The sequence below is a fragment of the Anas acuta genome, chromosome 20 (genome assembly GCF_963932015.1).
Source record: "Anas acuta chromosome 20, bAnaAcu1.1, whole genome shotgun sequence".
In the NCBI taxonomy this organism is placed as follows: Eukaryota; Metazoa; Chordata; class Aves; order Anseriformes; family Anatidae; genus Anas; species Anas acuta.
Genome location: NC_088998.1, coordinates 9,366,532 through 9,382,076, shown reverse-complemented (window position 1 = coordinate 9,382,076; position 15,545 = coordinate 9,366,532). Strand labels below are relative to the sequence as shown.

At 53.4% G+C, this 15,545-nt stretch overlaps 1 protein-coding gene across 11 annotated transcripts in view; it reads left to right on the top strand.

The window, feature by feature from the left end:
* Positions 1–15,545, top strand: part of KCNT1 (potassium sodium-activated channel subfamily T member 1) — a 68,023-nt gene that overhangs the window by 18,824 nt on the left and 33,654 nt on the right. The window contains exon 1 of one of the 11 annotated variants that reach the window (XM_068656592.1): positions 15,008–15,486. The exons of 7 other annotated variants lie outside the window; for them this stretch is intronic. In XM_068656592.1, coding sequence (XP_068512693.1) covers positions 15,338–15,486 — 149 coding nt within the window. In that variant the 5' untranslated portion in view covers positions 15,008–15,337. Of the gene's footprint in view, positions 1–15,007; positions 15,487–15,545 lie in introns of those variants that run through there. 3 more of the 11 variants (XM_068656584.1, XM_068656586.1, XM_068656593.1) reach the window with 3 other exon arrangements.

Below are 15,545 nucleotides of genomic sequence, written 5' to 3'. Positions count from 1 at the left end.
AGCGCGCACAGCAGCCTGGTGGAATGAGCGGAGGTGTCCCCGGGGTGATGCAGTGCGTACAGCTGGGCCGCGATGAGAGGGAAGCACAACATTGATTTTCAGTTATTTAGCACAACTTAACACTAAGGGCTCCAATTTCCATCCCTCCCTGGTGTATTTTCTCCGGCTTAGTTACTTTCAGCTTGGTTTCCGTCCAATTTGTTGGGAGCGTGGGGAGCAGAGCGCCCTGGGGGCGGCTGGGCTGGGCTGGGTGGCACGGTGCGGGCAGTGTCACCATGGATAAGGATCCATCCCCCAGCTCCCACTGTGTGCTGGAGCAGAGGGGAAGAGCAGGGACCTGGGCACGCAGGATAAAGAACCACGCTGACAAAAGGAGGGTTTTTTGCTCCTTTTGACGAGTTTTTAGGGCAGAATCGCCTTTCTGCTTGCTGCTCCTGGGCACGGCTTGGCAGCCACTTGAGCGTGCTGGTACAGAGCAGAAATCACACAGAAGCCAGTGAAAGAAGCTTGGCTGTGTGTAAGATCTCGGCACAGATCTACGTGGGACCTGGCTCCCTTTTGCACCAGGGAAGCATCAAGAATATGAGTCTGTGCCCGTGGATCTGGCCACGCAATGATGCTGTTTGTCATCGCAGCAAACCCTCTGCCTGCAGGAATTAACGGGAGGGCTGCGCCGGCTTTGGGGAGGTTGGGAGGTCAGAGCGAGACCGTGGCTGTCACATCTGCTGCAGTGACAGCACGAGAAACAGCTTGGCAGCTCTAGCTGTAATTGCAGAGAATGCATTACGGTTTTTTTCTGCTGTGTTTTCCCACCACTTGAAGTCACAGTTGCATCCTTGCTCCCGAGGGAAATAATTCACTGCCATTCTGAAGGTGGTGCTCGTGCCTTTTCCTCTGCACCGCCTGCTCGGGGAGACGGGTGCTGGAGCCACGGCCTCCTGCAGCCAGCCCGGCCCCTCTCGAAGACCTCTGCGTGGTCACAGTAAAACGATCACGAGCAGATCCTAAATAAATCGGTCAGAAAATCCCCGTGTAAGGCAGCATCTCAGAAACCTCATTTTGCGCAGCACACAGGTTTAGAGAGAAAAAAGGGACCGCAGTTTGAACTCTCTCCTTCCGAGACGTTCCACTCAGGGTTAATTTTATAGTCTACTATTTTCAGCTCTGCTTATCAACAGGGAAGTGAACACATTGCCTGCCGAAACCCTGCAGCTAGTGCAGATTTCCTTGCCATGCTGCATTTGCCTCTGCTCCGTTGGCACCAGCTTGGATCTGTAGCAAGAACTACGGGTATTAACGTGCAAAGAAAATGCTTCACGTTCCTCGTTCCTGGCGGCTGAGTTAATGGGTTGTGCAGGCACCGTACAAATGTGTCACCAGGTAGTTGTGAAGCCGTGCTGGCTGCACTTGGCACAGGAGGGCTTGGCAGTGCTGAGCAATTTGAGGCTGAGCAGCACCAGCCCAGGAGCCACTGGATCCAGAGGTTTCTTCTGGCATCGTTTTGTTACCGGCTGGATTACGCTGGTAGGAGATAACTTATCTCACATTCCTGCTCATCTGTCAGAGGGTTTGGAGTTAAGGATATACAGGTGCCTCTCACTTTGTATAAAAAATGATGTTGAGCTTTGTGTGCTGTCATTCCTGTCTTTTTGGGAGCATTTAGCTGCTGTTACAGCAAACACAAGCTGCCTGTGTTACCACAGGGGGCTGATCAGAGCCCAGCCAGCACGAGAACATTGCTCCTGTGGGGCTGACCTCCCTGGGGAGGCAGCACCTTGGTGTCCCCGTCCCAGCACCTTGCTTCGTGTCCTCACATCTCCCCTGTACAGCTGGGGGAGGAGGCTCCCTGGGCTGCAGGTCCCCTGGGTGCATTTCAGCATCACCCCCTCGGTGTTTCTAGGTGATAAATACTCGGTAATGAAGGAGTTGGTGGTGACAGAGTTGAAATACGGGGCTTAAGCGTTGGAAGGGCAGATAGGCTGTGAACCTGAGTGCTTGACTAGAGGATTAAAGTAAAAAAAGGGCATGATCTCCCAGTCTCTGACTCAGAAAACCTCTCCTTCAAGCAGGTAGCCTGTGATACAGGATCAAGCAATGCTCTGCACCGGTTACGTTACCTTTCAAGCATCCTGAAGCATTATTTTCTGTTCTGAAGATTACCTCAGACCATTCATTGTGGGTGACAGATGTGCCCCGCAAGGGCCATCTGCAACTTTCTGGAAGAGCTGCAGGAGCTCGGGGTCACTTTGCGCCCTCGGGCTCGCTGTGGGGCCTCTGGTGCACGGTCAGTGCTGGTGTCCTGCAGGAAGGCAGAGCACACCGCCCGGCTCCCCTTCCATCAGCTTGCTTTGGGAGGTGTCCTGGGGCCGTGGGGTTTCACCGACAAACAGGACACAGAGCTGGTGTTTTACGCTGCTTTTCCTTGCCTATTTTTTGCAGCCGTTGTGTGGGTGTGCAAGTGTGCGCCCGTGGTGTGCAAGAGCCGTGGCTCGGAGAGCTCAGGGCCAGGCGAGGGCACGGCTGCAGGGAGGAGAAGTGCAGGAGGCTGGGGTCAGCGGAGAGCCTAGGTACCAAAGAATTGATTTGCTTCAAGGGTGAAAGAATTAAGTCTGGTGAGAGAGGGGGAGCACGCAGCTGGCTGTCAACTCAGCAAGGCAGAAAAGGGAGGAAGCTGCTTTGGGTGGCAGGGGGGCTCCTGTGTCACAAATGACTTTTGCTGCTGTTCTTTCATAACACCGTGGCAGAGCCCTCTTGAGGACAATGCAAACACGGCTCCTGTCGGACTGAGCTCCCCGGGCCCCCCGGTAAAACTCTGATTTTGTTATTCTCTCCGGAACACCTCAGTCATCTGTCTTCTAGCTTCTGGCTGCGGCTTGGCACACAGCTGGCAGCAGGGGGTTGAATTCGCTGTCTGTGGCGTGCAGGGGGAGCCTGGTGCTGGTGTCGTCCTGGCTGTGGTTGCTGAAGCTCTTGGAGTTAAGCGTGGAAGTGGAGCTTGTGCTCCCCCTTCCTCCTGTGCCTCCTGCTTTCCTTCACGCGTTGGGTATTTGTTCTAGACGGCTGTGATGGGAGCCCCGGTGCTGTCCCTGTAACACTGATAAGATGCTGCCTGTCACAATAGTAGGAGTTAAAAAAAAAATAAATCATTTTTAGGTTGGGTTAAACCCTCCCATCTTCTGTGACTCAAGATCCTGGGAATTCAAAGAAAGACTGAAGCCGCTGGGAATTCAGTCGCGTTGGATTTTCTTTAAGCAGACGCTGTTTGAGTGAGGATTTCACCTGTGTGCGTGCTGTGATGCTCTGCTGGCACTGCTGCCACGTGTGGCTGTTACCCGCGGTGCCACACGTCGACGGCCCCGGCTTTGAGGTGCCCTGGGGCAGGGATCCGCGGGGGCGCACAGGGAGCGACTGTGCTCCAGCGGCTGCGCTTGGATCAGTGACTGCGCCTCCTGCAACCCACGCAGGCTCGAGCAGGAGCAGGATTATTGCTCGGCGCACGTAGCAGCTACCTTCAGGCAGGGAGTGATTGCTGTCTGGGCTGTGAGTTTCCCTTCGGAGCCGCGGGTAGGTCGGTTGCAGAGCTGTTCTGCACGGCTCACGTCCGTCCCCTGGCTCTGGTGGTGGCTGTTAGAAAAGTCATTGCTTTTATCAGTCCTTGCTGCGCTCCGTTCCTGACCTCGGGTCGATGCAGGAGGGGTTGATTTGGGAGCAGGGCTTCAGGATGCTGTGCTGCTGCTGCCAAGCAGGAGGTGCAGCTCCCCGGTGGCAGGAGCTGCCGAGGAGAACGTCCCCCCTGTCGAGGAGAGGAGCGTTTCTGGGGAGCAGGTGGTGAAGATGCTCAGCAAATGTCAGCTTGAGACCTTGCCATTCTGTGGGCAGGAGTGACATCGCTGAGAAATGTGCTATCCTGTCATAAAGCAGCAAAAAAAATAAAAAAATAAAAAAAATCAAACAGCTCAATGTTTACGAGGAAGGGAGGCCTTTGCCAGAAGCGGCTGTTTTTCCACCCCTGGGACTGGTGGAGCGAGCGCTTCACGTGGGAGCCCCGCTCCAGCAGGCAGCGGGCAGGACACAACATATCAGTGGCCACACCAGGCACCAGCCCCTCGCCATGGGGACAGCTCCTCTCCTTGTTTTTTCTTGCTCCCAGCTTCATCCAGCTCCGTCCTTGGTGCAGGAGGCAGCTGAGGCTCGGGTGGCGCTGCCGCTGGTGGCTGACACCAATGTGAGACCTGTGGCTTCCCGTGGGGCAGCTGGCGGCTCGCACCTTCGAGGAAGGCTCTCGGCACGAGATCTTTGGCTTTTAGGACATCAGCATCAGGCCAAGATGTGCTGTCGTACTTTTGAACGCCGTAATAAATCACCACGAGCTATTTAATTGGAAATTAGCCCTCTCGCTGCACACAGCATGCTACTCGGTGTGTGTGTCAGAAATCTTAAACAGAAAGCTCTCCTGTGGACAGATGCTAAATACATTTTTCTCAAAGCTAAAATGCTTTCTACACTGTCTAAAACTTCTCCTTTCAGGCCGGCTCTGGGTGTGATTGCGGGACTGGGGCAGGGGAGAGCTGCACAGCCCGAAAGAAACTCATCCACCCCGTGTCCACGTGTCAAAGTGTGAAGTGTGTAATTGCCTCTGGGCTAATAGCTCCGTATGGGAGTATTGCTTGAAAAATTTCTAATTTAATAAAACGGGTAGTAATTGGTTATTAGAAGAGAGCTTAATTGAAATAATTGCAATGCGTGCTAGTGTACTAATTTAGCTTGGTATTTATAATGCACAGTCACATTGTTTGCTCAGGGCTAGAGGAAAGGGTATTAGGAGGTGCTCATATTTCTCAGCAAGAAGTTACAGCTGGTCCCTGGAAAGACATTTATTCGGTGAAGCTATTTAGTCACTGTTCCCAGGCTTGGGTTCTGAAGACGGGCTCGCTTCATTACAGCTTGATGCAATTACGCCCACGCTGTTGGGAGTGGAGGCCTCCTCTGACACTTCAGTTCCCACTTCGGATGACTTTGGGTTGGTCTTTCCAGTCATCCGGAGCAGCGCCGCCTCTCCGGCACGGTGACATACGCTTCCTGACACGCTCACACAGGCGTGCATGAGTGTGCTCGCCCACCCGCCGGCATGCAAGCAGGAAAGGGGCCGCTTGCCTTTGCTGTGCACCTTCTCATCCCCAGGTTCGTCACTGCCTACACACGTGCCTTCGGTTCCAGTTCGCTAAATTGGCACCGCGAGGTTTCCCCGTGCAGAGAAAGGATTTGGAGAATCCCTCTGGGCTGGGCTGATGCCTCGTGCTGCTGTCACGGAGCTGTTGTGCGGGTGTTTCTGAGAGCTGGGAAGCTCTGCTGTAGGAGCTGACGGCCTGCTGGGTCACCAAAAGTGCTGCGTGGCGGAGGGACGGTGGCACAAAGAGCCGTGAGGTCTCATGAGCCTCAGCCACAGCTGGCATCCAACGATTGCTCCTCTTTGTCTTTCTCCAAAGTGCTTTTAACGCTCAATATTGTCACTTCGCTCGGACTTCCCACAGCATCTGCACTTAGACCGGCCTGGTGCTGATGGAGAGGTTTATTGCCAGCAGCCATTGGGCTAAAATTGAGAGGAAAAACAATTTCTGGCCTGCTCTTGTTATGGTCTCTAATGGGAGATATTTCTTTCTTACTAGGAACTTTGCTTGTAAATGCATTTTAATGCCGGATGCAATGCTTTGTGGCTATGAAACGTTCAGAGCTGCCTTCCAGGGTCAAAAGTGGTGGTACGAAGATTTCGGCTCACGGACGTGCACAGAGCACATTGCGTATGTGTGAAGGACAGGCGCTTCCCGATGGCGTGAGATAAAAACAGAAAAACAAAAAGCTGTGAAAAAGAGCAAAGCCCAACTATCAAATCCTTGAGAAAACTGAAGCCAACGGGTTGGATTTGATACCCAGGGCCATTCCGATGGCTCGTGGCAGGGATGACAGGCACGGAGCTGGGGTGTGCAGGCTGCAGCAGCAGGACGCTGCCAAGGGATGCTCACGCTGCCCGTGCTGGGGCTGCAGAGCTGGTGCTCAGCTTTGGGATGAGGCAGAAATCCTTCCTGGCATTTGCACCGTGCCCCATGGGGTTGGTTAGGTGCATCCAGGGAGATCCTTTTCACAGAGAGGCTGTTCCGCCTCTGTGCTGTACAGGGAAGTGTCGTCGTCTCCTGTGATGTGCGTTTTTTTTTCCAGAGCTGGGGATGCGCTGTGCTGCAGGCAGGCAATTCCAGCTTAGGATTTAAGGCACAAATTGTGTTCAGCGTGTAACTTCGCTGAAGCAAATGGCACCACGCCACGCAAGGATTTGCCCTGCCGAATACTGCTGCTCCCATCCCCACGGATCGCTTTGCTGCCTGGTTCTGTGCGCGGCTGAGATCGCAGGGACCGTCCTCCGGAGCCAGTGGAGCGGAACACGGCCCCGCCGGGCTTTTGGGGAGGGAGGAGGCAAAGGAGGGCCCTTTGGCTCTGCTGCAGGGGAATCTTTGGAATGAGGGTAGAATGAGATGAAACGCATGTTTGGATGAGTCCCATGCCCTTTGCCGGCACCGCGGGTGCTTTTTGGTGTGCCCATGTTCGCTTCTAATGATGTAAGAGAGCACAGCGGGTGCTGCTGCTGGTCGGGTGCGTTAGTGAGCGTGGGAGGGCACGGAAATCGGCTTTGGGACCTGGTGGCTGCTTTCCTTGAGCAATTTTTAGGAGTTTTAACTATTAAGACACCTTCTGAAGCCTTTTTCCTCGCTAAGCTGCTCTGTTTCTCACTGCCAGGTCTTAGGGAGAGAAGGGAGAACAACTGAACTGGCTGGTTCAGATATTAACAAATTCATGGTATAATTTAATCTTGATCACATTAAACAAACTTAACGATCAGAGAGTTTCTCACTTGCTTTAATGGACTCATTTCCAGATGATGAGGCTGCGAGATGAGAGACGTATGTTGTCGATGTCTGTTTATTAAACAGCTTTTCTTCCTGAAAGCTTCTGCCTGGCGAGAACGAGTGTAAGCGGAGGGACGCTGAGAAATAACAGCTTGCAGCTCTCTGTGGAGACACTGTTTAAAAAATTGGGGTCTGTTGCTTTTTATTGACGTGTGTCCTTATACGAGATATGAGAATAGGCCAAGACTTTTACCTTTTTACATGGTTCTTATGGCCAAGCAGCACACAGGGAATGTTTCTTCTCCTTTGCATGTCCTGGTGCTGATCCCTTCTTTAGGCTGTGGGTGTGAATAAATAGATCCTGTTTGTGTCCCCGGTGGTACCTGGGCACAGCACGAGCCCTGACATTGCACATCGCCTGGGCGTTGAGTGATGCCTGGCTCATGGCAGAGCTCAGCTGCAGCGCGCTGTTTGGTGGGAAGCAGAACTTCCTCACTGAATTTAAAATAAGAAATGTACTTGGAGGTCAATGGTCTGGTACAAACCCTGTTCTTGTCCTTCCCACACAGCCCGATGAGGCTGTCAGAAACTCCACAGAGTTCATGCCTCATTTCTGCAGCGCATCCTGAATCTGTTTTCGTAGGGACTTGCAGTTTTCTCTACCTTATGTAATGTATTAGAAAAATGAGCGGTGACAGATACTGGAAATATATGGTGAATGGTACGTCAAATGATCCAGCAGCCCTGGGGACAGAGGAAGTTTTTATTACCGTGAGACACAGCTGGCAGAGCTGATGGAGAGTCCCAAGGCCTAAGTTTCTCCTTTGAAGATTCATCTTTTAAAAAAGAAAAAAAAAAAACTTTAAGGAAGGCTTCTAGGTACTAAAATTCTCCGCATTTTAAGCAGAACCTTGGAGCCATTTCCTCAGTAAATAGTGTTTTGCAGTTTAAAGGTCATTTCATTAGAATTTTAATAGTTTAATTACAAAGTTTCTGGGCATTCTGTGTTTGCGAGGCATCCTCTGCTTCACGGGGAAAAGGCACCGCATGAATTCTCGGGGTAACAAACACCAACAGTGCAAAGTTCGTTAGGGTGGCAGGCAACGGGTTGCAGCTGATGGCAGGCAGTGCAGGGGGAGCGGGTCTGCAGCTACCGTGCCGCCCGTGCCATGCGGGGATCGCTCTCCACGAGCACCACCGTGCAGCCCCGATGGTGTCGGCTCCGTCACTGCTCCCATTAAACCCTGAGAGGTTGGCAGCAGCCTTGTTACGTGCTCTCCTGGAAAAGGAACTCAGCCGTGCCGGGTTGCTCTGCACTAGCCGGAGAGGTTTTCATGCTTTGCTTGCAGATATATATTTAGATTTTACCCCAGGGCTTTTAATTTCCTCACTGACTCCAGCAGCTGTGACGAGTATACAGATACGTGCCCCTTTTCCCCTGGCCGTTTTAACCTGGCATCAGCTTTGTCAAGAAAATTCGGAAGAGATCACAAGGCCCTGTCAGGCTCCAGGGCCTCATTGCTCCGCTCCTGAGCATGTAAAATGCACCAAGAAACAGGAACCCAGTGCCAGAGGCATCACGGCTTGGTAGGGATATTTATTCAGCATCTCTTCACGTCTGCTCTATTTCTTCCTCCGAACGGCTCCGCCGAGCAGTCCCGAGTTAACATGCTGGTTTTGCAGCTTTCATGCTCGTCGCTGACGAGCCACACTTAGGGAGGTAAAAATGGCTTTGTAAAGGCTGCGATGACAGTTTTGGGATTCGGCACACGCGGCGCTCACGTCCCTGCTGTTATGTAAGGCCTGGCTCTGCGGGCACCACAGCCGGAGGCACCAGGGACCCCCCAGCCCCTGGCACGGAGCCGCGGAGCCCGGCTGCACAGTGCTGGGCACTGCCAGAGCCCTGGGCACCCAAAGGAGATGCTCTCCCCTGTTGGACCCATGGACATTTGGGGATTGTTAGCGCTGGAAATGTTAATGTGGAGAAGTGGGGAAGAGAAGTGAAATCAAAGGCTCTTCTGCAATCAGCCACACCGTCCCCCTCTGGGCTTGCAGCCTGCCTGCCAGCCCTGCGCGCGTTTTCTTGCTGTACGTAATTTTCCCATCCGTATCCAGCAGCCAGGCTCTTCAAAGGCTTCCTTCTATTTCCAGCCCTCTCGCTGCTGCTAAAGATGCTTCCCTCCATTTTTGAAGTGTTATTCCCCGAAACCACAGCACTCCAGTTTATCCCAGAAGTCTCCCATCTCCTCCAAGCAGACCCCGCCAGGCGGAGAGCCCCTGCTTGAAGCTGCTCCCGGGGCTCTGCAGTCGCCTCGGCTGGTTGCTCTGCCAGGATTAAATGGGGAGAGAGAGCAAGAAAAGAGCATCCTGCACAGTCACACAAATCTCCTGTGCTCCTGTGAGTGTCCGGTGTCTGCTGCGGTACCGAAGGCTCGGGCAGCTGCCAGGGGATGTGGTGGATGGTGGCAACGCAGCTGCTCCGGGCTCTCTGGTCGGGCTCTTTTGGGTACCCCCCTTACCAAATCCCAGTCCTAGTGGGGGCTGATCCCCTGGCACAGCATGGGTAAGGGGCTTACAGCTTATCCTGGCACTGTCCATTCTGCCCCAGGAGAGGCTGCTGAAGGCAGCGGGGTCTTGTCGCACGGCTGGCGCTTTTGGCAGTACCGCCGAGCTGTGCTGCCCTCCCGGCAGCCGCTGCGACGCCCGAAATCCCTGGGGTTTTATGAACTTCTCCTGAAATGCTTCTAATGACAGTTTAATAATAACACTTAGCGCTCTGAACAGAGCTTCTCAGGCTGGGTACTTAAACGCTTTGCTGAGAAGGGTAAGGGCCATTATCCCCCATACTCGCAGAGGGGGGAGTAGCTGGATTTTATTTGTGAGAATAATTAGAACAAGTGGAAGTAATCAACTTTTCATGTGAATGGCGTTGCTTTTAAAAAGACAAACGTCAGGAAGGAGTCCTGGATACAAAGGGGAGCTCGCAGTGGTGTAGATCCGTCCAGCTGCTTCTCAGGGAACTTCTCGGGGTCCTGTTGTGCGCAGGAATTAACCCTGCCAAGGCAGTGCCTGGAGGGACCAGAAGCTGGTGGAGATGGCTGCGAGACCGGGCACACCCCGATTGCTTGCTTGTGCTTTAGGGGTTGGTGTGCACGTGCTGCAGACAGAGCTGCTTTGCCCCAGTCCCTGTGAGCGTTGCTGCCCTGCACCTTGCCTCTCCGGTTGCTCCAAGCCCAGCTTGAAGTCCCTGGCACTGAACGTCCTCGTGTGGGGAGCAGTGACACTGAAATAATTGCTGGCTTCTTAGCTGGAGGGCTCAAAGAGGCCAAAATCTCTGAGCAAGCTCCTGGGAAGTTTTTTTTTTTTTTTTTTCCCCCTTCTCTCCCCTGCCCTGAATCCCACCCCAGCCCTGGTCAGAGTTCAGGCTTGCAGGGGCCTGGCTCGCTGCTCTGTGCTTGTGCCGAACCCAGGAGAGCCGAGGCTTGTTTTGGCTGGGGCCTCTCGGTGTGACAGTAATGCAAATGGAGAATAATAATGCCTCTGTGCACAGCGAGCACAGGGGGACAGTCATTGAAATGCTTTCTCCTGCTGCGTGCAGCCCATTGCCGGATCTCTTTATGAGGCTGCCAAGACACGGGGTCACTGCAAAGAAAGGCAAAGTCCTGGGAAACCCCCCCAGAACCTCTGGCAATCTGCTGCTCGGGAAGAGAGGGAGGGTTGGGAGCTGCCGTGTGCTAGGTGTGGGGCTTCACATGTGCTTAGCTGCAAACCATGTCCTAGGTGCATTGAATTGCCAAGTGCCGTGGTGGCCTCGTCCCCAGCACCCCTTTGGCATCCCTGGGTGCTGTCTCGGAGCCTCCAGCCATCTCCTGCCTTTCCCCCAGCCCCTGCAGAGAGGGTCGGGTTGTTTCTCTCCTGAACCCAGTGCTTGTGGTGTGCTCCTCGCCCAGAAGGACCTGCTGGCTCCCCACAGCAGCTGGGTGCTGGGCTCCTGCTCCATGGTGTGCCGGGCGGGCTTCCTCACCTCACTGATAGGGGAAGTGGAGAGAGGTTTTCAGGTCGATCCAGGATCAATATAGGCTTTATTTTCTAAGCCTGGTTATCAATAGACAAGCACATCCTCGCTGTTCAGGGAAGATTCCCAAGCATCTCCTGCATATTTTAATCTCTCTGCAATTCTGGAGCAATCAATGTATTGATACCATATTCTCAACTGTAAAAGGAACCGAGGCTCTTTGGCTTCAGCCCTGTCATTAACCACAACTCCACCTACCGTTGGATGGTCAAAAAGATGGGCAGGAGGATCTGGCTTGGTTGGAAAAGAATTTCTTGGGCCAGCGCTGCACGTGGTGAGCAGCTCGGGTGCCCCCGGGGAGCCTCTGGGCTCACTGCCCGCAGCGCGGCACTGGGAGGATGAGAAGCGCTGGCACCCCACGGAGATGGAAGGGATGCGTCCCACGCAGAGAAAGAAAAGGGAGCATCAACACATTTTATTTTTTTTTTCTTTTTGACAAATTTGTCGTTTTAACTGAAATGAATGTCAGAGGAAAAAGATATTCTAGCGAGGAAGCCAAACCTCAGCCTTCTGCAATTTTAATTTCCCTTTGGAAAAGAGAGAAAAAAATAAAAAAAAGGTAAATAAAAAAAAAATCTTTAAGTCTCCTGAAAAATACTGACATTTGCAGCCAGCTCAGTTGGAGAGAGGTGCCTGTGCCGGTGTTTAGCAGCTCTTCTTTGTGCCTCTCCACGCCAGGCTGGCTGCAGGAGCCTCGTGGAGCCGCTGGCTTTGCAGGGCTGTGCACTAACCTTGGCAACCTTGAGGCATTGGCAGGTTTTGAAATGCTGTTTGCAAAATGCATTGTGGAAATGTAGGGCATTCCCCGGTGACTAACGGGCGGATCCGGCCCGGGTTCGCTTCTTGAAAAACACTTCAGCAAATGGGTTGGCCAGGGGAAATCTGTAACGTTTGTCAGGTATTAGTGGTGCTCTGAAGTTTACCAAAATGCTAATGTCGTGCTGTTAAACTTGCAGGGCCCTTGATATTTAGGTAGCGCTGCATCTGCTGAAGATGTTGTGGTGGTTAAAATTTTGTGGGACCTTGCTTTTCCTCGGGGTTGTGGCACGAAGCGGTGACGGCTGCACTGCGAGGGGGCAGGATGTGGCCTGGTGCAGAGCTGGGCAGCCTGGGCCAGCAGGGGTGGTCCTGGGGCAGCACCCAGAGCTCCCCAGAACCTGGGGGTTTGCTAATGATCCCATAACGAACCTTAATGAGTCTTCATTTCCCTGTAGTCCTGCTGGCACAGCAGCCCCTTGCATGGGGCGATAGGTGCTGGTGTTTCTCCGGTGTGGTGCTGCAAGGCTGAGCATGGGGGTTTTGTAGCAAAATGTGCACCCCTACACGAGCCAGTTACCTCGTGTGGTTTTCTGAAGTCTTCCTGCATGGAGTCTCTGCCTTTCAGGGCAAATTCTCAAGGTTTTTAAAGGTATTAAATTGGCTTTTCTTACAGAAGGCTGTCACGCTAACACTTTGGGGTTCTGTCTCAGCATAACGGGTTTATTTGCCAGAAGAATTTGGGGAAAAAAAAAGAAAAAAAAAAGAAAAAAAAAAGAAAAAAAAGAACCACCTTCTCATTTCATCAGCTTCTTACAATAAGCTAGATCATGCTTTATTATTAATACGTTGAATCGGTGCGTAAAAGGAGTTTTGGCAGTTGGGACTGAAAGCTACCTAGATAAAAGGGAAATATCTAATGAGACAGTTGCTGTGGATTCAATTAAGACTAAGGAAAAATCTGCTGCTTTTTTTTTTTTTTAAATCCTATCTTAAGAAATATTATTATGACTGCAACTGCTGCTGAGCAATTCCGAGCCATTTCCCTAGACCCTGGCGCAGCAGTGGGCTCTGCATAATGCAGGCCCCGGAATGAGAGCTCAGCAGTTTGTAATGGGTTCTCAAACGAAAACGAAACGCTGGCTTCCTGGCTTGCAGCCAGACATTTGGCACTCGTTTAGCCGGGCAAATATTTCTGGGCCAGGGGAATTCTGGTTCGGCCCGTGAAGTTGCTGGGGCTGTGTTTCGGTGGCTTCCCTTCCCCGTGGTCCCGTGTTTGGGGGTGTCCTTTGCCTTCTCACACCGTGTGCTTTGGGCTACGTCTTACAGCCACTGCTCTTTCTAGGAACATGCAACTTCCCAGCAAGAACGGGCATTCTGGACGCCGCTCGTTATATATTGAGTGCTGCCTTTTGGCTGTTGCTTTGCCCGAATTCTGGGTAAGCATCCATCAGCCATAAACCGGCATCAGCAGCACAGGGGACCTGCAATTAGTCTTCAGCATCTTTTGCTGAGTAACAGACCTTCGCTTTCCGAGCTGCAGCACTCAGTGCGAGCCCTTCCCCTCTCACAGACGGCATCGTGCTCCACCAGCGACCTGGCAGCCGAGTGCTTCTTTGCTTTTTTCCCTTGCCAGCAGCTTCGTGTGCTGCAGCCTGAAGAACAGCGCACAGCCCTGACCTGCTCTGGAGGACCTGGCAGCCTCCAGGAGGTTTCCTCAGTTTTGGGTGGCCTCTTTCCTGCCTCAGAAGGGAAGAAGCCGGTCAGAACAGCAGCCCCGTGTCCTGTTTCTTGTGACCCTGCCTTGGATCTCTCCTTTCTCTCCTGTTTCTTGTGTCTTGGCTCACGCTAAGTGCTTAACGGAAGAGGTGTCTTCAGGTAGAGGCTCCCACAGGCAGGAGCTGAGTTTCTCAAGGGGCTCGGCTGCGTGCTTTTTGTCACCTCCTGTACAACAAAAGTGTGACAGGAGGGCTTCAGTTTTCTGCTCAAATTCCCCAAGCCTTTCCCTAATAATTCCTCTTTATCCCCAGTGCCGCTGCTTGATGGCATTAGCGCCAGGGTTAGAAATTCAGCATAAGCCACTTTTCCCATCAAACCTCGATGCTGAACGTCTTATTCCTCTGGTGCAGAGCAGAACCAACAGGTCGTTGCCTGTAGGAGAGGAATTGTCCCCCAGCCCCAGCCCCTGGCCCTTCTTGGCCAGGAGGGCACGAAGCAGAGGACGCAGTGTGGGGCAGGGCAGGGGCTGGGGGGCTGAAGCAAGCCCCGAGGCAGGCAGGAACGGCTCAGTGAGGACCTGGGCGCATTGATCTGATGAATCATTTTGAGGCAAAAGGAGAAATTAAATGTGTGCTGAAAGCTGGCACATCAGTAAATGGGTTGCGGTTTTTTTATCCATTTTACATTTCAAGATGCTGAAATAAAACACGTCTTACGGAGAAATCCCATTAAGAAATTACTTGCCGAGTAGGCAAATGTGGGTTTTGTTAACAGGAGGCAGGGACCTGGTTTCTCTTCCCCACCAGCCTGGGACTGCCTCCGTGTCCCGGGACGAGGCCCCTCGAGGCACTGGCAGTGGGGAGGGGAGCAGCCAGCAGAGCCTGGGCTCGATGGGCCCCTGGCACGGCAGAGGAAGGAGGTGGCCGGATGGTTTTGGGATGCTCCATGGGGTGGTTTTGGGGCTCTCCATGGGCGGTGTTGGGGTGCTTCTGTCCGTGGTGCCGTGGCACTGTCCCCATGAGCTCCGGCACTACTGAGGCCAGCTGGAAGATGCCCCCATAGCGGGAGCAGCGATGGGCTGGTGGCACCCCCAGAAAGAGGACGAGATGCAGCCCCAAATGGGGGGACCTGATGGATTTATCCCCTGCCTGGGGCTCCCCTGGCCATGAAGATTTCCCTGCTCTGTTTGATGTCTTGAGAAATGGGGCTTCTGGGGAGGGAAGGCTGGGCTGTCCTGGCACAGCACCCTGCTGGGGTCTACTTGAACACCTCCAGGTGGGCGCAGGGGGTGCCCACTGCCTGCTCAGAGGGACGCAGCAGTGGGTTCCCCCCTCTCAGCTCACCACGGGTACGTTTAGGAGGAGCCTTGCTCTGCTGCTTGGCGTCTGCGAGCCAAGCACACTGCGTCTGTTCCCTGGCATCCCGTCCACCCTGCTCTTTACACAGAGGGATAAGATAAAATAGCTTCCTCCCCCTCGTGTCGCTACTGAAAAAACAGGGATGGGGAAAAAATAATCCCTCGTCCCCTGCCCTGCTGGTGGTGATAGGAGTAAAGCAATCATCTGTTTTTTAAAGGAGGCTGCCAAGGCAATTGCATTATTCACCGAACAAAGCCATTTCAGAGCTTTCTGCATTGTGAGCCTTTCCCCGGTCCTTTCGCACCGAATTGGTTGCAGCAGCAAGGCCGGGGAGTTTGCCTGGACTCCCCTCACTACCAAAATAAATGCCCAGGGCAGGATTGTTCCACTGGGCTGCTGCGAGTGGGGAGAGGGAAGGAGGAAGGAGATGGTACGTGCCGCCGGCTCTGAACTGAATGCGGTGAGGATTGCGATGTACGGGAGAGTTCAGGGGGGAAAGAGGAGGGAGTCTCGGAGCAGCCGAGGCTCGCAGGATGGCGAGAGCCAAGCTGAAGAATTCCCCTTCCGAGAGCAACTCGCACGTGAAAACCGTCCCACCGGCAACCACCGAGGATGGCCACGGGGTGAGCCCCTTGTTACCGGCTCGGAGGATGGGATCCCTGGGGAGCGATGTCGGACAAAGGTATTGCAGGACTGCAGTGGTGCGTGGGTGTTTTTTTTTGGGGGGGGGGAGGCAGCAGG